The 22366-nt window shown below is 42.2% G+C and overlaps 1 protein-coding gene across 1 annotated transcript; it reads right to left on the bottom strand.

The window, feature by feature from the left end:
• Positions 1–18772: 18772 nt before the first annotated feature.
• Positions 18773–21394, bottom strand: foxa2 (forkhead box A2). The gene is made up of 2 exons (XM_030443222.1): positions 21076–21394; positions 18773–20420 (listed from the first exon to the last, which is right to left on the bottom strand). Exons 1-2 carry the CDS (start codon positions 21145–21147, stop codon positions 19248–19250), a joined length of 1245 nt encoding a protein of 414 aa, XP_030299082.1. The 5' UTR covers positions 21148–21394; the 3' UTR covers positions 18773–19247.
• Positions 21395–22366: the final 972 nt, after the last annotated feature.

Raw genomic sequence — 22366 nt, 5'->3', positions numbered from 1 at the left:
CTGAGAGGGAGGCACAGTATGCTAGTTTTCAGTTTCAAAATTGTATTTTGTGTTTCTACTAGAATAGGCTTATATGCTTTAATGCTCTAAAAAAAACACATCATTTTTCCCATTCTCCTCTGATTGGTCAGCTGTCCTGAGGCTGCACCTCACACTGTGTCTCCAGTCTCTTCTGTCGTTTTTTCAACTTCACTTCTGCTGTAAATATAGGCATAAATCATGCAAATGTACGACCTGGTGACGTATTGTGATGTCAGAGAGCGGCAGGACTAATGACAAGGTATTTCAGGCGAGACCTTTTACATGCACAAGAATCTATAAAATACACTGAGGGAAAGAGGAAAAAAGCATAGTAGGTCTCCTTTAATATTTTGTACTGTAGGGTGCAAATGAGAGGCATTAAGGATAACGATACAAAAACATTTAACATCCTTTTTGATGTAGGTCATGATGACGCATCGGTATTAAGTAGACTGTTTCATAATCTGTGAAAAACTTCTTGTGGTATATGAGAAATGAGCCAAAAATGTAAGACAATACTTGAAAGAACACACCAAGAGAAGGTTTCTGAGGCTAAAGCTTTGAATTCAAGCCGACTCTATGTGTTACTCAATCAGCAAATTTCTAAAGGAAGCAGGTAGAATTAGCACAAAGGTCGCCTCCCATTACTCATGAACTACGTTTTCCATCCAGCAGAATATTACTTCTTTCTAGGTGTGGGCCTGTCAAAAGACAAGGTTAATGCAGTGCATTGCTGCTCAGAGCACACTTTGCTCTTTTCAAATTTTACCATTGTGCCTGGCGAGATCAAAAGGGCCCTTTCAACATGTCGCTGTGTTCAATAAGCTTTCATGTCTTACCTCATTACTGGAAAACTTTTCTTTGATTGAGCCGAGGTCTGAGCGGAGTTTGGTCAGACAATGGGGCTGGACGACTTTCACCGGAACACAATGAGGAGGCAACAAAGATGTTGTCTCAAATCCCTCTAGAGATGTTGGGCCCCCACGCTTTACTGCGGGCAACAGGCCTGTGAATTACAGTAAGACCCCTAAAAGTGAGGATTTGTAACTCCTCTGATCAGACTCAGCTCACGACCAGCCGAGGCTAAATCCCTGCAGAGAAGCTGCAGCAGTACAGGGGATGAGATGAGCTTCTCCGAATACATCTAAACCCTGTCTCATAGTCCCTGAAAGAATGGTTTTAGGGGGTTAAATTGCACTTAGAATATGCCCATTTTTAACAAAACTGAGGACTGTACATTCAAAAGACTGTCAGAATCAAATTCTCTTTGGGACTCAAATAAGACAGGACACCTTCTTTATAAAAGAAATATTTTATTCATGCAATTTCCACACAGTTGCAATGGTCTTTTAGTTTTAAGAAAGTTCTAACATTTTCCCACCAGGGCGCCAATATTTTTTCCAATCATTTTTTGGCAATAGAGCAAACAAACCCTTGAGTGAATCCCTGAGTATACAGACCCCTCTCTGACTCAGAGAATTGGGCTGCAAAAAGTCAGAAAACCCAGACAGAAGTGGTGTTTTTACTGATCAGGAGCGGGTCTCTAAAGACACAACTTTTGACCTTTTTCAATCTTTCAATTTCTCTCTAAACATGTCGACAGTATATGTTTTCACTAACTTCCTTCTGTTTCTGTCTGTCTCCCTTTTACAGCTTCATTTCCTGTCCGTCTGATTTAAAATGTTTGCTTTAAAACATTTTTTATCATCTTTCCAGTAATAATAGCTGCTTTACAGGCGCAGGTAATTGCTGACAGTGAAACCGAAACGCGAACAAGGCACAATATAAATATTTGAGTGATTAGAAAAACGCTGCTCCTGTGACCTGGGCTGTGTAGAAAATTGAAAAATAAAAACTGTGCCTATTGTGAATTTTCCATACTGATAATTTTTTCCTTTCCTTGGATCAGCTGGCGAATAAAAGCCGAGCTTTTGTTCCTGTTATCACACACTGTTCATTTGTCCCCCAGCCGGAAAGCCGTGTTAAGATAACACCATCCTATCATCTGATTGTCTTATCAAAGTTAAGCTACACAGCAGCCACAGTCACTCTGAATTATCAGTCAGCCTGGATGAAAAGGTTAAGTGCTCCATACAGCTCTTGGTAAAGTTTGTGGTCACATATAGCAAAAGAATAAACCATGAGTGTTTATTACACACTCAATTTATACAAGATTTATTTGTCACATGAGTCATTTCGTGATGTAAGCCGATACTCAAGCCCTGTTTAATTTTCTTACGGCCTCCTCTCAGCGTTTGAAGTGCAAGAGTGTGCAACCCTTATACAGCGTTTGACACCAGGGTCAGTGGAATTGCCCCACTTGAGCTAAAAGACATTTAGTTTGGTTTGGAAAGTGAAAACTGGAACACCATTAATTTGTTTGCTCTCCCACTAGACATGACCACAGCAAATGCCATCACCTCAAAGAAGTGCTCGGCCGTACTCACTTTTATTTGTTTCCTTGGAGGGTGTGAGAAGTTGTGGAGCGGCGGCTGTGGTGGACATTGGACTTGTTGGTGTGTGTGTGTGTGTGTGTGTGTGTGTGTGTGTGTGTTGGGGGGGGCTGACGTGTGGTCTCTCCAGAAGGAAGGCTTTGCGGGGAGAAAGCTATAGGGAGCTAGCAAACAAGTTAGCTAGCGACGGAGAGTGTTGGGGGGGTGGAGGTGGTGATGGCTGGTGTTGGGAGGGGTGGGGATTCATTTAGCCAGGCATAGCTGCTCTTGTTTGTGGTTGTCCCTGACAGCGTCGGCAACGCTGCTCCAAAGCACCTGTGTTTGCTCACTAGCTTTCCCCCAATCTGCTCGAAAAATGCTGTGAGCATGTCACATGGTGGCCAGATAGCCTGGGCACCATGGGAATACAAAAGCCGGGGCTTTTAGAACAGTTAATCATTAATGGAGGCCTCTCTTTTGTTCCCATTCAGCTCCACGCTGACAGAGGCTTTGATATTACATATGGCAGACAGGTCAGACGCAGATATAGCCAAGTACATCGACAGGGGAGCGCTTTCAGGTCGCTGGATGCAGGGTGACGACGGAAAAGTGTCCTTCAATTGAGAGGCATCTGTGGAGGAAAGGGAGAACACGGGTCAATCTTATTCAACATTACGTGCATTTGGGGGGTTATTTTACAATATAATAGTGTTTGAAGTAAGTTGCTAGGTAGCATCAATACATGCAGTTGGTACAAAAACGCTCAATTAGTGTGCTTAATAACCGGAGAACTCCTATAAACAAGAAAAAAGTTTGACAACAAATCCCTGGTTACACTCTTGTCACTGATTGGCAGGACAGCAATAAACGGAACAAGTCTTTTCCTGGGATGGGAGGCCAATTTACCGACCCCACAATTAATTAACATGCCCTAATCTCAGTTTGCTCTCCATCTTGAACTGTCAATGAAAAGTCCAGGGCTCATTTCACGCTTGTCAAAGTGGGCTTTAGAATGTGAAAAAAAAAAAAAAAAAGTAATGCATGAACTTGCCTTCACAAAGCGGGGCCAAATTTATCTTGAGGGGAGATTAGAGTTTACACAGCCTCATTCTTATAAAGGAATAAAAGGGTCGGAGACAAACTCTTATCTCCCGTTTACCTCAGCATGCCAATGGTTCTTTATTTAAAGTTAGACACGACCCCACCCTCGCTCAAACCCCCCCAGAGCTAATAGCACTGTATGGGACTTGGAGAGGATGGTGGGATCACAAACATTTTTACAGCCGAAAATGCAGCACAAGAGCAGGCAAAGTGGCCATTTAACGCAGGATGCTTGGTGCGCCGAGAGTCAATCATTAACGCAGCACTTTTAGTGATATCTGCTCTTGCTCCCTCTCCGAGTTAGAAGTCAAAAGATAAATGAAGGTTGCGTCTCTGAGAATGGAGTAGGTGCTTTAGCAAACATACCAGCCTACACGTACATTTCTTTTGAGATGCTTGTGGCCAGTTCTCATGGCAGAGTGTCCCTCGGGCAATCTGTTCTCAAGCAGACCAACAATAGAGAAATGACTCACTCTTACATCAAATATACAAGTTTCTCGTGTTTGTTTTCAACTTCCTCATTCTTTATGAATAACCTGTATACAAATGATAAATAAAACAATGGTCACAACAAAAAAGAACTTGATAATAAAGTAAATCAGCAGAGCCATTTTCATTTGAAGCATCATATGTGGAAATACTTTTTTTTTTTCTTCTCGTTCCCTCAACCAGAAAAAAGAAAAGCATTTCATATCCTCCTTACCATGTGTTTGCATCATGCAACCATAAATCTTTTCTTTCCTTCACCGCACTGTGTTTATTTGCTAACCCTGGTCACCGATGATAAGGGCCATTGGTGTCCCCAAACTGTAGCTTGCAATCTCTCTTACAGACAACACGCCCATGTTTCCACCATCACGTTTGCACTGTGCAGCCCACAATAAGAGGAATATAGAGAACAAAAACGTAGGTGCTAATAAATCCTCTGTCTTAGCCACAAGGAAATAAATTAGGTCGAGCAGAGTCAAAGGATGGGCTTAACAAGTGTATGCTTCAAACAAAAGTTCCTGTTTCAGGAGGGAAGGTGCATGGGTGATGGATGGCTCGGCAAACATAGTTGACATACCTGGCCAATGCCATGGGCCGGTCACAACCCAGGACTGAGAGGGACATTGTGTGAGTGTTTGAGAGAGTGTGTGCATGTGTGTGTGTGCATGAGTGTTCGGCAGCTTCCCTCTGAGGCTTCCTCTCCCTCCTCTCTTCCACTCAGGCCGTGGGGATCACTTCAGTCAGCAGAGCCCTATTTGACAGAGACACAGCCTCCATATAAATCCCATCCTCCTATTTATTTGATGTGCAGTTCTACTAGGAAGCCTTCGATCCGTCCTCAGGGAGCCCGCGTCTCAAAACACTCAAATAGTCTGGGTGTGGCGATAAGCACGGGGCTGGAATTATACTCCCAAATTCCCAAATCCTTATAGAGCGCTGTTCCATAGCGTTTTAAGACACATGCACAGGAAGAAAAACTGCCAGAGAGGGACTGCTGAATTATTGCAATTTCTCCTTTAATGTTTAGTTTTCTATGTTAACAAATAAAGTGATCGTAAAAAGACAAATTAAAAAATGTAATAGAAGGGGAAAAACGCATGCAGAATGCCTCATGAATGCAGCGTGGAGCATGGGAGATGGGTCAGTGCAGTCTGGTGGATGAGTGGTAGACCTTTACGGGGAACACCCAGGAATGTTTAGTTAACTCGCCCGTCGCATTCAAGCATGTGTGTCAAAGGTGTTTACAGGGTGTTGACATTCACACATTGGCAGAGAAGGTAATGTGAACGGTGAAGCCATGTCTGGCTGTGCTGGGCCCTGAAAACTAAAATGAAACGTGGATGTGAAAAATGTTCCAGCATGAACGGCGACATTTAAATGAAGAAGTCAAAAAAACTTGTGCTATTTACTTCTGTTATTCATTCTTATTTAATATATTACAACAACAAAAGAATATGGTCAGCTGAAAACCATAAAAAATTATATCTCTTCATTACATTGTCAGTAAAATGTATTCAATTGTAAATTTTAAAATAAACAATAACCACTATAAAACCACAATGTGTATATATATATATATATATATATATATATATATATATATATATATATATATATATATACATTGTATTGTTCATGTTTGTTTTTTGATGATATTTGGTAATTTGTTCTTTTTTTTGTTGTTTTTGTGTTTAACATTTAGTCTATTAATTACAAAATCATTTTCAAATATATGAATATGATAACAGAATTATCCATACCCAAATTTAGAAACAGTTAGTTTTTCAAAATGTATTCTATATAACAATTTACTATTTGTTTTGTTTTGTTTGTTTGCATATTTCACCCATAAAATTTAAAGCAGCCTAAGATAATAAATTGTGTTGTCTTCAAATCGATAGCATTATATGAGAATTAAAGATTGACTGGATCAAAGATATCCACCAACAAAAATATATTTTTTCCAAAAAATGTTCTGTTTTACCTAATTACACAATTAAATGCTAGTTTAAACATACAATAAAACACATATATACATTTGTTTCCCCATACAAATAATTAATTTTCTTTTCTTTTTTAATCTTAACACCTTACCTTTTTTCAGACCAGCTTTGAAAGCCAGTCAGTTTTTTTGTAGTTTTTGTAGTTATAATATAAACAAAGTCTATGTGCTTAGATTGTAAATTTCACGGTGCAGTAACAGGTGAAACCACTGATAAAACTAACCCGATAATGTGTGCTTTAATTTCCCTTCATGTGCTGACTTAGCAATAAAACACAATTATCCAGTCGTATATCCAGTGGTTGTAACAAACGGCAAACACAAGATATGGACATATAATTGTTTAACAGTTTAAAACTGTGTGACTATAAATCATATTTTCATGGTATTGCTTAAAACCACAGTTTGTCTTTTTATGTATGTGCTGAGTAGATATGATTTGTGATCATTAGTAGCCAACTCATAATTTATTTAGTTTGTTTTTTAACATGTAAATGAAGATGTAAATGTTTTCATCAAAACGGAGAAGGAGGCTATTGTAGATTATGTGTTGGAAACCATTTTTTTAACACACTATAAAAATAAATGTATTAGTATTTTTTATATATATATTTAAATTGTATATTTACCTCACAGTAAATTTATCTCAAATTGAAAAAATATTAAAACATGCCAAATGGTACATTAGTCTATATTTCAAATACAAATGCCACAAACCTAATCACAGTCACAGTCTATTTTTCTTCTGCCACGGGTTGCCAAAGAGGCAATCAGTGCCAGCAAGCACAAGTCAGCATGTCATTCTGTCTGTCTGTCTGTCTGTCTGTCTGTCTATCTATCTGTAGGTCTGTCAGTCTGTTCGTCTGTCTATATGACCACCCACTGAGAGCTCTGGGGCCTGAGGTAAACGGCTTCAACCACCTCCCGTCAGCTTCATACTGACCTCCAGGTGACAAAACACCTAACCTGTTAAAGTGCCTGCACAGCCAATCTCTTTAGGTCACATCACATCACATTCAGCGACTGACTGAACCACACACCAGAACGCCACAGGTATAACTCACACCGCCATTGTTTAAGGTAATTGGTGGGGTGTTGTAAGTTTCCTATGACTCACGCGGCTCTTTTCTCCACCCATGAATGCAGGAAGATTGTAGGTCATAGTGAACTTAAAAACGAAGTCCTCTCAACTCATAAATTACACGGCCAGGGACAACCTTAAGCAGTGTTGAAATGCCTCGAACGGAGCTTTATTTCAGTGTTGGTGGAGCGTGAAGCTGCAGAGCACCACCCCACAAGGAGCTTGGCTCTCACAGGCACATATAAGACAGCTATTTATCTTGCCATACCTGAGGTCTGACATGCTGGCAGAGCGCTGGTGGTGCACCGAAGGTGGATGTGAAAACAAGCACTTACTGTTTCTTAACGACGTTGCTCTTTGAGGTATTGCTTCCGTAACAGGTCATACCTTTTTTGTGTGTGATTAGGGACCTTGTGAATAAAGTCTGGTCTTAAATTTTAAAAATTCTGCCCCAAACAAAAGGGTTTTCCTTCCTGGGACCTGTCTTGGCACAGTTAGCAGCACTTTGAAATCTGATCTGATAGATTAAGAGCTTAGCCATTAGAATAAACCATTGTGGAGTCATCATGGGTTGCGTTTTCACTCGGGTGGCAGAAGAATAGTTGTGCTGCAGTGTAAGTCTGAAAAAGCACTTGTAATCCGAGATGTCACTCTTTTCAAATACATAACTACTTACATAAAAACTGAATACAATGTGTGTGTATCTTTTTTTTCTTTTTCTTTTTTTTTTGGTTATATGAGTGTTAGAGTGTAAAGACACAGCCACAGAATCTCTTTTCTCAAAGGTTTTCCTTCACAACATCATATTGTGTAGAAATCATCCTCAGTCTGACCACCCAGGGGGTCCCTGACACCACAACCTTTACATAGGGGGATGGGTGTGTGTGTGTGTGTGTGTGTGTGTGTGTGTGTGTGTGTGTGTGTGAGAGAGAGAGAGAGAGAGAGTGAGAGAGAGAGAGAGAGTGTGCATGTGTGTGTGTTTGTGTTTAGGCAAGTGTCTGCTTACATGCATGAATATGCTCCTTTATCTTATGTGTATTGATCGTCCCCTGACATCCCATGTCTGTCTTTTTTTGTATTTATTTGTTTATTTGTTTGTTTGTTTCGTATGCATTTACTATTGTTATTTCATTCCCGGCAGACTTCAGCAGGGAAGCACGCCACTTTCATTTCCTGCCACACAGACAACATCATATGTATTGAGCGTGAATACACATTCGGCCGGCAGAGAACTGGTCAATGTAAATGCAAACACAAACCAACAAACCAAAACAAAAGAGCCCAATATGGATCCCTCTCTCAGCCAGAGCCACTACACTTGCTCTGTTTGCCCTCTCTTCTGGCTGGAGTTGCCATTAGGTCATATAATGACCACATCTCATTTCTCCCTCAAGGGCCCTTGGAGGCTTTCTGCCTTTGGCTGGAAAAGTACTTCCTTGTTGGGTTCTAGAAAAATGAGACTCCTTGCTTAGATACCTATCGTCATTGATTAAAGGTGCACAATGTAGTTTGGGGGGAAGAACTTTTGATCAGACTTTAAATCAAGAATAAATAAACTGTCTTCATGGACAACGCAATTTCATTCATTTACTTTGTTTGTATTTGCCAGCTCTCCAGCTTCAAGCAGCGTTCTGGGACCGTGTTACACACTGAGGACAGTTTGTTTGTTTAGTTTTGGAAATACATCAAATTAATACTTCTAATAAACATATTTCTGTGTTTGTATTTTTTCCTTAATATAATCTTAATGTTACCTTTCTGAGTTGGAGTTTATTTTCCAGGACTACAGAGTGCACCATTAATTTGTTAATAAAATGACTCAAACTGCTCTAAAATGAAAATTCTGCCTTATTTAAAAAAAAAAAACACTTGGGTATCGTTATCGCACTCTGTGCTTGACTTGTGCTGCCTCCTCTAAGAAGAGAAGAGGGGTCAGCTGTTATCCCCCCTCACCCAGCCGCCAGCTCGCCTTTTATAGCAAAGTGCGAGCGATTCAACCCCTAAACGAGTACACATGCTAAGGTGAACAGAGATACACGCACGATAACCCGTTCAATTAGACAACACCGTCATGTCAGGCAGAATGTGCACAGATAAATGACCATACAGTACGGCGTACAATGGGAATTAAAAGTATAGGGCAGCTGGGCTCTTATCTGGCCGGGGAAGAAGAAACCAGGCAACAAAGGGAGGCCTAAGACTAAGAGGCTTGATGCATGGGAAAGCCATGGGCCGGCCATTGTGGCTGCCCTTCTGCTGAGCAAATAGTCCAAACTGTTCATTCCCCATCTCCCATTCTCTCGCCGGTACATTGTTTGTGTCCTTGCATTTCATTCTGACTGGGGAAGATTGCTCTCAGGGCCAGTGAGCAAACAGTCCAGAAAAGAGCCAGCTATCTCCTGCCGTTCCCAGGAGAACTAGCATTTTTATTTCAGCTCCAAGCTGTCAAAGGATTGGAGAGTTTATGTCAGGATCCTGAATTAATTGCTTTAAGCCTCGGGGCTGACGCCGGCGTTTTTATCACCAAATGTTCGGTAAAATGTTTCCTAGCAAATTATGCAGCCCCCCCCCCAACCCCACCCCGCCGTCGCCTCTCTCCGTCGCCAAACATTTGGTATTTGATACATACAGGATGAGTTTCTGCAACACAAATGATGTGTTTAGTTGTTGTGACACCACAATGGTGTGAATAGTGATGGGCTATAGCACGGCTGTCAAGGATTTGGTGGAATGAAGGCAAACAGCAAACTTTTGTGTGTGTGTGTGTGTGTGTGTTTTTCTCCCTCTCTCTCTCTCTCTCCCCATGACGGTAGGTGCACGAGCCAAGCTTGGCAATAAAGTGAGTAAGCTTACAGATGCCTCAATAAACCATAGCTGTTCAGACATTTGGTGGCCCGAGCTTTAAAGGCTTCAAACTGTCCTCTGAACTGCCAAAGTGACTTCAGAACCGTCTGTCATCCTCATATCCATCCCATGCTATTGCTTACTTAATAACTGTATATCAAACATTTGGATCCACATGAACTCCTATATATACACGCATACCAACCAAACTTAAACATCGACAGTCAAAACAACTTTGCACCAAATTACTCGAGGCGAATTCATTAATATCTGTCTTGTTACTAGTGAAAATCACACCACTGATAACAGTAACTTTTTGGCTTTCCTATCCTGTGTATCAATCCCACATATTCCTTTTTTATTTATTTATTTTTTTGCAAAAAGAATTTGCCGCGACGCCATTTTGTTGGCCTGTGTGGATGTTGTGTTTTCATTCTCTGCTGGCTCCTACACGAACGGTCCAAAAACAACACAGGAGCGAGGCGGTCCAACCGCTCCAGTTTTCACATCAATAACTGAACCTGGAGCCGCCATCTGGACTTTGCTTTTCTTCACACAAATGCATCTGACCATCATATTTGCATCTAAAAAAAAAATATTAGCAATATTTCACCACACCGCATATTAAAGGTACTGTGCTGTTTGTACAAAATAAGCCCTTTAACACACTATCTGTCACTCACCCACAGGTTAAGGTGGTGGCCCTCCAATCTAAATAATGATCAGGAGTTGCTCCCAAAAATGTGCAACTACATTTCTTGTGAAGGGTTTGCATATGAAAGGGGGAGAAATTTGCATTTACACATAAACGCAACTGTGACCTCAAAGAGGGTTTGGTTGTGACAAGTCTGAACCCACGGCTAATTTAACTGTAACCAAAAGCCCTCTCACACATGAATCATGGTGCCCAACATTATCTTTCGGTCTGGGGCACTTCAAGATAAGGGCATCCCAGCTCTGACCAATAAATCTGCCAATTGACTCCTTAATCTGAAAGGATATTAAGTGACAAACGCTGTGATGTTTCTGTCAGCGTCAAGCAGGCGAGGGTTAAATAGTGTGTATCAGGGGACTACTCTGCAGTGGGGAAAACATACAGGCCTCATCCTTCACCATAATCTGCTCAACAGCCCTGTAGACACCTCCCAGCTTTTCCTCGATCCTTCAGCCGAGCATCCGCCTTCCCATTATAAATAACACAGCCATTTATATGGGATTAAATTGGGGATTAATTTGATTCAAGTCAGGGTATGGGAATTCATTAGCGGGCTGACAGTGGCGCTATACATGGAGGGAATTTAATTTGAATCCCCCAAGGGAAGCACTAAGAGGCACCGGGGCTGTGTTGAAATGGAGGTCTTAAAGACAAGGGGAGATATTGTTCCACACTTTACATTTGCTCGCACTTGTAAGGTGGCCCCTTTATTGCTGTTGATGGGTTGTTATCAAATTTAGAGCAGCAATGCTATTAGACCGGAGTGTTCTGAGAACAGGCCGAGCGTTGCTGGTGGCAGAGAGTTTATTTGAAGGGCAAAAGAATCGAGAATCTTGACACTTGCATGACCGTGAAGAAGTAAATACAGGGTTTTCACACAGATTTGGCTCCCACTCATACCGTATTAAAATGAGCACATTATTTGAATGTCAGTGATTCTCATGAATGTTGAAATGGCATATCTATCGCCGCCATTTCCCTGACAAGCTGTGTGGTGTAAAGTAAAGGCATTAAATTCACTCAGATAAGGATTACAGAATTCACCCCTGCAGAACACCATCTTGGCATTCTCTAAATTGGACAAGTCCCATTGTAAGAGCCCATCACGGCGCACATGTCTGCATGGGAGAACATATGCAGGACAAAATATTCCGTAGTTTGTTATTCCGAGGACGGCGCTGGGGGCACACGGGCTTGTTTGCCTTTGCTGGGAGAGGAGATTGGATTGGGGGTTTAAATGAATCGCTGGCGCACCACGTTTATAGGTTTCATTAACTTTTAATGAGTTGGGTGTCCTTCGCCGTGATTGGCTGGCAACGCTCTGCCTGCACTTCCTGGAACTGGAGCTGAGGGGGAAGTGAGGAGATATTGCAGCGTGTTGGCCTCCATGTTATGGCCATGTGCTGCTCAGTGTGCCACACTCAGGGTGGAAATGGGTCAGAAACGGGGGCTGTAATGTGGTACTAGCTCCGGATATCCATCAGCACTGGCAACAGCTGAATCTAAAACCTGGAGGTATCCAGTCTCCGGGGGAATAAAGAAACCATGGCAGATCAATCACAACCGAGCGAGCAGGCATCCCTTTTACCACAGCTGACTGACATATCGTTTTATGGTCGCTTTGCCAACAAGGTTTGATCTCAAAGACAGGCATGAGACCCACTGGGAAATGCCTGTGGAATTACCAAAGAGGAGCTAGAATTGTGTGCATATACCGCAAATGTTTCCAGCAGTCGAGCAACACCTAACTTCATATTTTGAGCATCTATAATCTCCATCCAATATAGTATCTTTCTGCCTGGCTGATCACACATCTATTATCTTGCATAGAGAGTTTTTTTTCTCTTTATGTTTCTCCTTGAGAAGATAATCCCCTCCTCCAGTGTGCGGCTGAGCCTCACTTCAGCGGAAAACAAAGGCCTCTGGCTGCCATTTCCATTTTATCAGACATTTACATCATCTCCATCAACTCTCTGGAAGCCTTGATTGGATGGTAAGGTGAGGGACTGACTTCTCCTTCCACTGTGTTGCATTGCTTAACAAAGTTAAACACTGACCATCCATCCACTTCCAGGCGTATAAAAGCAGTGCAGCGAGAGGCACCCCGTCCTGGCCTGAATAGCTCGCCTTTAGGTCACTGCATGTCCCACCAGCTGCTGCCTCACAGTACTCAATGGGCATTGTTGGTGGACCTCTCTCTCTCTCTATCTTTCTCTCTCTCCCTCTCCCTCTCTCTCTCTCTCTCTCTCAGGACATGAAGGAGTCCCACAGCGGAATGTCACATATTCGTGTCAGAAGAGTGCGGACACATCACAGTCGGCGGCCGCATTCTCACCCTGTCCATCCTTTTCCCCCTCTTAAACACAGTCACAGACACACCTCTTCTCTCCATCATAACAGAACCCAGGACAGGCCCTCACGCAGATAGACCTAAAGAAAACAAACAACAACACTGACTGGGAAACTTCCAGTATTTTGAGATTTAAGCATCATCCTCAGTGAGGAGGAGAAGTGAACAGTAACCTTCAAAGGTTGAACCTTTAAAGGCCCCGAGGAAGAAAAAAGGAGTAGGCGTTTGAACAGCACAGAGTTAGAAAATGAAATCATATTAAGAGGATGTCTTCTGTATGCATTTGTAAATCCCTGCTTAGAAGGAGACTTCATAAAATCACCTCTGAGGCTCCTTTAAGATCGTGTAAAATATCCTGACTGCGTGATGAATATTTAACAACCATTTTTAGATGTATAATTAACAAAGGCTGACAATTTAGATTAATTTTTTAGAGTTGGGTGTAAAGGCCGTCACAGTCAAACAGTTCATTTCAAGCTTCAAAATCTGCCTGTGGCTCAGTTTAATTATTTCAGTCATTGGGGTGTGTTTCAGCTGTTTGTTTGTTTTATTTCCATATTAGAAATAGAATTCTCCTACTACTGTGTAAGCTAAATAACCCAGGCTGTGTGTGAGAGGCCGGCTTGATGCCCCAAATATACAATAAAACTATCTGGACAGAGATGTAATTGTTAAAGCCTACACTGACATATTTGTTCAATGCATCAAGCTTATGCTAGTTTACTTTATGCTGTTTTTTAATCAATGTTTTCTTTATAAATACTTAAATATATCATTAACATAACTGCAAAATAACTATGCACATTTATTCATCTTATATTCTTTTATTAGCAAATATGTTTTTGATAATGTGTCGTTGATAACAACACCAAGAAAGCATTTTTCTGTTAATGCAGCTCAATCATAATTTAAATTCCGTGGGTTCCGTTTGGGCTTAAAATGTAAACTGCTTCCCAAATTCTGCTTTATTTTCGAGCTTTGGTTGTGAGCTCACTCTGAATTTCCTAATAAGCCATATTATAATTGATAACAGCTTGGCAATAGCTGACAGCAGGATGGCAAGAGCAGCACACCATGATTGAATAATTTGTCGTTTATAAAGTCAGGTCAACAGGACATTTTCAAACATGTCCATCCACTTCTCAGGCCTAAGCTGTTCCCTTGTCTCGTGATATAATTGTGCGCCGTACCGTTTACCGCACCACACAAATGAAAAAAAAATATGTTCGCCTAATAACGAGCAAATGTATCCATCAGCAGAGCAAATTGTAGACACGTATTTGGAGATGGACGGACGGACGGAGGGACAGACAGGGGCAGGACCGGAGCGTCACACCGGCCCGGGCCGCCCGCAGAGAAACCATGGGTGGCTTTGAGTTTTTGACTTTGTGGTCCCTTTAATATACTGAGGGACTGCAGTTTGCCTTGCTAAGATATGGGATTAGGAGTATTTCTGGTGAAAGAGGAGTTAAGTCGGGCTAGTGTGGACGGTCCCTCCCCTGCAAAAGGCTGAGACAGAATTACAGCTTGTTGGACCGGTGTCCCGCCGTCGCCATGGAGACAGATCTACTTGGGTGTTCCAGTCGCGCTGCAGCGCAGAGCCTATAGGTGCGGCAGACTCCATCCGACCCGCGAGAAATAACTCCGCAGCCGATTAACACGCACACATGTGGCCTGATGAGGCGAGCGTAGATTTTACAATTTGGCCGATTGGAGGATTGATTACTAAACTCTACTGCGCAGCCGCAAATCCGACTGCTCCAGCTGCACGAAACTTGCAATTATGAAGTGTATAATATTTATTATAATATTTTTTATTGTATTTTTTTCACATCGTCTCCCCTGTTTGCAGCGTAAAACCGCTGTCAGGAATGGCAGCGCCTTTACTGTCCTCCTAGCTGACGCCCATGGGTGGATGCGCCTATGGCTTATAGGATATTGAGTCATTCAGTGAAAATAGAGGCCCAAACTCGCCTAAGCATTAAAATGCGTTGCTGTAGGGAATGTCTCACTTTGTCGGTGTGGCACAATTAGATGCTATTTAGAGACGTGACAGAGAGTCGGCCAAGTCTCCTATTGTTGGTCAACTTTTTTTTTTTTTCTTTTAAAGATTACAAACTGTGAAATTTTTTGCCTGCTTTGACGCGCGCCCCATTTTATTTCTGTTTTATTTAGGGCTTATTTCACGGTCTTTGTGAGAAACGAGGTCTGATTTTCGGGCCTTAAAACACGAAATATGCAAATGCGAGCGCAAGAAAATGCAGAGAAATCAGGGTTAGCGGAGGAAAAGGAAAAAGGATCAACAGGCTGCTGCTGCTGCCGCTGCCTGGACCAATCCTTTATTCAGTTGCTATAACAACAGATGTGCTGGCCTGGCCGTAGGAGCTGCAGAGGTATCCTCCCTGATGGGAAAGCGTGCACAAAGTTAGGAAAGGAAGGAGATGGAGATGGGGAGATGGGGAAGGTGCGGCGATGTGGCCTCGGCGCACTTTTGTCCGCCGGTACAGATTGAGGTTGGTTACCTTTGAACCGGCAAAGCTCCGAAAGACCATTCCCATCTCGGTGTGCGCGAGAGAGGGCTTGACTGGGGTTATCCCGTCTTCACAGGATCGGAGAGGCGCGCACGGATACAACTGTTTAATACTGGATAATGGACATTTTGAAGGGCTCTCCATTTCCTTAAGATTTAGAAAAATAAGTTAAACAAATGCTCGGCCTTTTGGACATTATTATTATTATTATTATTATTATTATTATTATTATTATTATTATTATTATCATCATTATTATCATTATTATTATTATTATTGCCACCATCACTATTGCTATTATTACTATTATTATTATTATTCATAATAATGATAATAATAATAACAATAATAATAATAATAATAATAATAATAATAATAATTTGCTTTTTAAATACATGATTCAATGATTAATCATTAAGCAATGATGCCTAATGATTAAGGATTATCAATGAGCGTTGCTATTAGAGCTTTAAATTCATAAGATATGCTATATTAAGATTGGAATTCTGAGCAAGAACAAAAATATTGCATTAATGTACTGAAAGTCAGTCGTTATTTCATCATTTTAAAGATTTATTCATTAAAATATACCTTGAAAAAAACACATCGATTTTGTACACCGGTATGATATAAAGCAGGACCAGTGTCAGTGCAGCACTAACTCGCTCTCGTGCCACCACCAGCGCGGCGACGATGATATCAATCAGCGGCACACTGCAAAAAATATCGAACTCTGCAAGTCATTAATTCCGCATTCAGTCTTATATTTCTGCCGGTTTCACCTGCTCACTGAGTAAAAATCTCAGCTGAATTTCTTCAGCTATTTTTTTTTTTTTTTCCTATGAGCGCTCCTGCTCGTTTGGATGATTTTGCAATAATGAATAAATCACCATCAATAACAAAAAAAAACAGGCGCTATGTCATCCTCCTGCAGATTCTTTTTTTTTTTTTTTTAAACGCACCACTGACACTAAATCCCCTTGCAAGTGTGCTGTCGGTGCGGCGGGATCTCTCTCTCTCCATCACGCGAGTCAAAGACACAGAAACTTGCAGCAAACTCTATCGCAGGATCCCCTCAGCTGTGCGCCACCCTGTCTTGAAATCCAATACATCTCCTTTTTTCTCATGAATTTTAGGACATCAGCCTCTGTCGCCACCACCACCGCACACACCCCTCACATGCACGCCCGAGAACTGCTATCCATCCACCTCTCTCTCCCGATAAGTCATAAAGATTCGTGACCAAAAAAAAAGAGAGACGGTTGTAGAAAAATAAAAAGCTTCATACCTGTGCAAAATAGCCGGTGCTTGTTGTTGGCAAGCCACACAGGAGCCCATTGTAGAGGCTCGCCTTCTGCCTTCTGCAAAGGGCTCCAGACATCACGGCATTTATTTGAGCTCAAACTCTGTCACTGTTGACTTTAGCACAAAGCAAAGATTTCACTGCCCCGCTAGTTAAAAAAAAATGATTATTTTACAGAGATATCGATCAGTGCGCTATAAAAAAAAAAAAAAAAACCAGCTTAGCATTATATGTCTAAAATGAATAGAACGAAATTTAATGTCTGTGTAAATTTACAGAGCGGCGGCGTCCTATTCAAAGTTTACACTTGTGCAATTTGGTTTTGCGTGTGTACTCTTCCCTATATGTGGGCATAGCCTCCACTCTATTGTTTACTGGCTTTGTTTATTCGCAGATCACGCTGTTTAAAGTGCGATCTGTAAAGAGGGTCTGGAGAATAAACGCACACTTTAGGCCCCTACGTGTTCAGAAGGCGGAAGGGGTGTCAATTTGGTTGTGAGGGTGAGCAGAGAAAAACGTCCCCAAACTCCCTGTGCCTGGCCTTGGATTTGAGCTCAGCGGGGGAGAGGAGAGGAGAAGGAGGAGGAGGAGGAACAAGAAAAAGAAAAGAAGAAGAAGAAGAAGTAGATGGAGGAGGAGGAGGAGGAGGAGGAGGAGGGGGGTCCGATTCTTTTGGACGGCAACTAGCCTATCTTATCTAACAAGAGGGGAGGTTCCAACTACTTTAAAATAAGGGAGTGGACAATGGGGCCCCAGATTGAGGGGAGAGAAGTTAGAGCATCACATTGAGGCGGCTCTGTTCCCAAATCAGCCCTCTTTTCCAGCAACCATTCTCCTGCGCCACGGGAGGCTGTTTTATGTGACAATGACACTTAATCTTGTTCACTGATCTAAACTTCGCTGTGTGTGTGTGCGTGCGTGCGTGTGTGTGGTGATCAACCTGGGTGACTGGCAGGCAGGCCCGGTGTGTGAGTGACAGTGTTAGATAAGGTTGAATCATAATGTGACTCACTGTATGTGTGGGAATTTAAATGAATATGATTTAATACGCGCGTATTCCAAACTCTCCATCCTTTACGCAAAAACTTGCAGCAGCCGGATTTTTTTTATATTTTTAAAAAATGTTTGCACAATGTGTATTTTATTAGTGATTCTGGCATTTCTGCGCAAAACACACATTGTCATTTGCGGCACATTTGGAGTGGAAGCTGTATCATGTTACTGCTTGTAGGGGATTCTCTTCTTCTTTTTTTCCTTTCTTTTCACTCCCAAATTCTGTAAAAAAGTGCCGAATGTGTTGGATCCGCTTTTCACCTCGCAAATATCCCAATTTGTGTTCGGGATTAATAAGCGGGTGTTTGTTTTTCTTATTTTCTGACTGACAAATCGAGAGCATTGTGCGCAATATTGTCCAGCAAAGCTATTAATCCCTTTGCGGAAAACTCGTGCCTCATAGTGAAAGCACATGGATGAGAATAATTCTGAATCTGAAAAAATAAATAAGTATTGTGAAAACTCATTTGAAGCAAAAACAGGGAATACGTCCATGTTAAATATGGAGATCGTACATAACCATTATTGGATCCAATTTAAAAATATGTTGTTTATCTATTTATTTATTTGCTCTGCACAAATTATTAGTTGAAACGTTTTATATTTATTCAGTTAATTTATGAAAAAATAATGTTTGACTTTCATGTGAAATATTTGTGCCTACAGTTTTTGTTACATTCGGTTCAATTAAATTGTATTAATTCATTAAAGTCCAGCCTCTGTAAGAACACAATTGTTGTTAAACAAATAGAGGAGACGCTTGTTGCCGCCAGAAGCCGTTATACAATAATAATAATAATAATAATCATAACCATAATAATAATAACAATAAGGGTCAAACACCATCATATTCAGAAAACAAAACCAATAACACTTTAATATAGATTCTGTTCTTGTCACTACAAGAATACACATATACAAGCCATAAATAGGAATTACACAAATGATTGAAGAAATCCTGCAAGGCATTAAAATTCATTTACGAATCCAGGTATGCATGATGGAGGCTATTTTACAGCAACTTGTAGTTTGTCTTTGGGGGTCCATTCCTGAAGCCGACTTCTGAACAGATCTCGTCACATTATCATCATCATCATCATCACTTTCTAATTATTATCATCATCATCAACATCATCAACATCATCAACATCCTCTCTTAAAGTAATTAGGCTACTAACAAACTCGACAACTAAAACGGTGGGAAACGTCAAAAATATCTGAAATACATATTGTACACAAACTCTATATTTTTTTTTTTTTTTTTTTACAAATGTACAAATTGAAGGGGAAGAAAGTCCGCATCGGCTGTAGGGGGGAGAGAGAGTTTATGAGGAGTTCATGATCGGCCTGGAATAGACGCCTTGGTAATAAGTTGTGTCAGGTATGGATGAAGAATCCAGGCCGGGTTTCCCCGCCATCGAGCCCATGGAAAGAGCCCCTGCCATGGGGGAGCCATAGCCGGAGTAATGCATCACCTGCTCGTAAGTCTTTAGGTCCATTTTGTGATGCTGCTGCTCCGAGGACATGAGGTTATTTATGGAGAAGGGGTGGTTGAAGGAGTAGTGGTGCTCCGGCTTCAGGTGCGCTTCGTGCGCCAGCACCGAGTGATGTTGAGACATGAGGTGCTGCCCCTGCGACACCGGGGAGGCGGCGGCGTGCTCCGGGCTCAGGGCCTGGCTCGCCTTCATGTCCGACAGGGACCTTTTGTGGTCGCTGGAGGAGGAGTTGGAGTGAGGCGACTCGTTGCCGTTGCAGCTCTCTGAGCTGCTGTTGGATGAGCCGCCGTCTCCCCCTTTGCGTCCGGGATCCTTCATGGTTTTCTTGTCGCACTTGAAGCGCTTCTGCCTCCTCAGGTAGCAGCCGTTCTCGAACATGTTCCCGGAGTCCGGGTGGAGAGTCCAAAAGGAGCCCTTCCCGGGTTTATCCGGCGACCTGGGCACTTTGAGGAAACAGTCATTGAACGACAAAGAGTGGCGAATGGAGTTCTGCCAGCGCTGCTGGTTCTGTCGGTAAAAAGGGAAGAGGTCCATTATCCACTGGTAGATCTCGGCCAGTGTCAGCATCTTGCTGGGAGACTGCTGGATGGCCATGGTGATGAGGGAAATGTAGGAATATGGGGGTTTGGCGTGCGTGTAGCTCCGGCGGTAGGTCTTAGGGTCTCTGGACCTGTTGATGTTCGACTGTCCGTATATGGGGCTCATGGCGTTCATGTTGGTGTAAGATGTCAGGGCGTTCATGGATGCGGGCTGCGCGGTCATGGGACTCATACTGGGGCTCAGGGCTGCGCTCATGGCCGTCATGCCTGCGCCCATGCCGTTCATGGCTCCGGTGCCGGGTGACATGCCGGTCATGGAGGGGCTCATGCCCGTGTTGACGTATGACATGTTCATGGAGTTGGCCGTCATGTTGGCACCGGTGTTCATGCCGGACATGCTCATGTAGGTATTCATAGAGTTCATTCCCAGGCCCGTGTTCATGTTGCCAACCGAGGTGTAACACTGTGAGCGAGGGAAAGAGGCAATCGTCAGTCTCATCTGGCACAGGCAATAAAGTCATAACCAAACACAGTTATAAAACCAGAATCATTGCATTCAGCCATTAAAATACAATTAAAATAACTGTTATTTTTAAATGCGCACTGGCTCGCAAAGGTTCAAATAGACGCGGAGGCTTTTCCTCCCCCGTTAAATAGTTTCAAAATTAAAATCACAGTTTCAACAGCGCATGTGATGCCACCGGCACTTCGAGTAAATTAAGTTAAACTATCCGCTAAAAATGTACAGTGTCGACACCCAACACGGACCGTGCCCGCACACAAAACAGCAAACTGCAACACAAATATTTGAATCAATCTCCCCAAAATCAAACAGCTCCGGTGTTTGTCGAGCGGAGACATGACAAAAAAAAAAAATCATCTGATTTAGTAAAGATACGTATAGAGTTATGAAATTATAATCCGAGTGAAAAGTTTTCCCCCCCCTACATGTCAGCCACTTTGTTAGGATAGTGCGCTGCGTGGAGATGGGGGAGGATTTGGAGGCGCCTCAAGTCAATATTTGATCACAAAGTTAATATTATCTCAGGGCTAATATTGAGTTGTATAAAATGGGATCGGCTTTAGACGGAAAAAAAATATATATTTAAGGTACCCACCTCGGGCTCTCCGTAGTAGGTGCTCCAGTCGGTGTGTTCGTGTCCTTCCATTTTAACTGCTCCGAGCATCATGGAGGACTTTTTACAAAGCGTCTCCCAGCAGAGGAAAAGCCAAAAGTCTCTCTAATAGCAGGTGACTGGGGACCACTAAGCGTATCTGGGTCGTCGGTGTGTCCCTTCGTCAAGGACTGGCGCATGTGTGTCTTATGGAGCCAGCCGTGAGACGCGTCTGTCAGTGACTGGAGTTCAAATGACGCTCCGTGCTGCCTGTTAACGCTGTGATATAGCTCTGTGCGCTAGGCAAGCCTCCAATCCCTACTTCTACGCCTTGGGCCCTATTTGAATAATCTCCTCGCACCTAGGCGTGAGACTCCTCAAGCTCCCCCCCACCACCAGCCCAATTGTACACCTGCGCCGACTGAAAAGAACAGTTTCTGATGAAAAGCTTCATTATAAACTAATCTTATTGTATTTTGGCTGAAGAAAAGGGAAAAAAAAAAGAAAAAAAAAAGAGGAGCCATAAAAGGAATGTTTGGCGCTCTTCCTTGGTGTGCTTTTGATTACGCACATCCTCCAACGTGCTTATTCCACTCCAGCTGAGCTGAAGTCATGATCCATTTTTATTGCGTTGCGTTCAAGGAATTGACAACCTCAACCCATATCTTTATATTAATTGTCGTACAGCAACAACTAATGGACATTTGGGAAAGTATAAAGGTTGATCTGTGCGTAAAAATGCGCTTACAGGAATGCGCTTAAGCAAATGCGACCATTATATCAGTAGCTGTATTACAGTATGATGTCAGTGTTGTGTTGCTGTATAAATCCGGCAAAAGATCATAATGCTGGTTTTAACCTGCAGGGAACAATGATCTTATGGTTGGTACAGGCCTTTGCGCACGCATGTAAGCAGTGCACATAAATAAAACTGTGGTGCATTTAAATGATTTAAGCTCCTTTTGATTAAAACGGGCTGATGTCAGTGAAACTATAAGCACAATTCATCACACTGCCCCAGCTGTTGTAAACAATTCTGCTTTAATACAAATCCTTTTGTCACTATTATAGTGTGCACATTTTCTCACCTATATAATTTAAGTAATATTTGCAAATAATGCAATATTTTATCCTTTACTTGTATGGAGGGCTGAATTATTGTTTTCCAAATGTTTTAATTAGTGTTGAATATGCCACGCACAGCTTCAGAGCGCCCTCTCTCGGTCATCGTCTCCAACTGGCTTTTACTGTGTGTGTGTGTGTGTGTGTGTGTGTGTGCGGCACACAAAGCAGC

This window comes from Sparus aurata, chromosome 16 (genome assembly GCF_900880675.1).
Source record: "Sparus aurata chromosome 16, fSpaAur1.1, whole genome shotgun sequence".
NCBI classification, from domain to species: domain Eukaryota; kingdom Metazoa; phylum Chordata; class Actinopteri; order Spariformes; family Sparidae; genus Sparus; species Sparus aurata.
The sequence above is the reverse complement of the archived record's forward strand: the minus strand, read 5'-3'. Positions and strand labels throughout refer to the sequence as shown.

Coding starts and splice junctions, on each gene's coding strand:
- foxa2 (XM_030443222.1), bottom strand. CDS start 21,147: ATGATGCTCGGAGCAGTTAAAATGGAAGGACACGAACACACCGACTGG. Junction 20,421..21,075: donor CCTACTACGGAGAGCCCGAG/GTGGGTACCTTA, acceptor CCTCGCTCACAG/TGTTACACCTCGGTTGGCAA.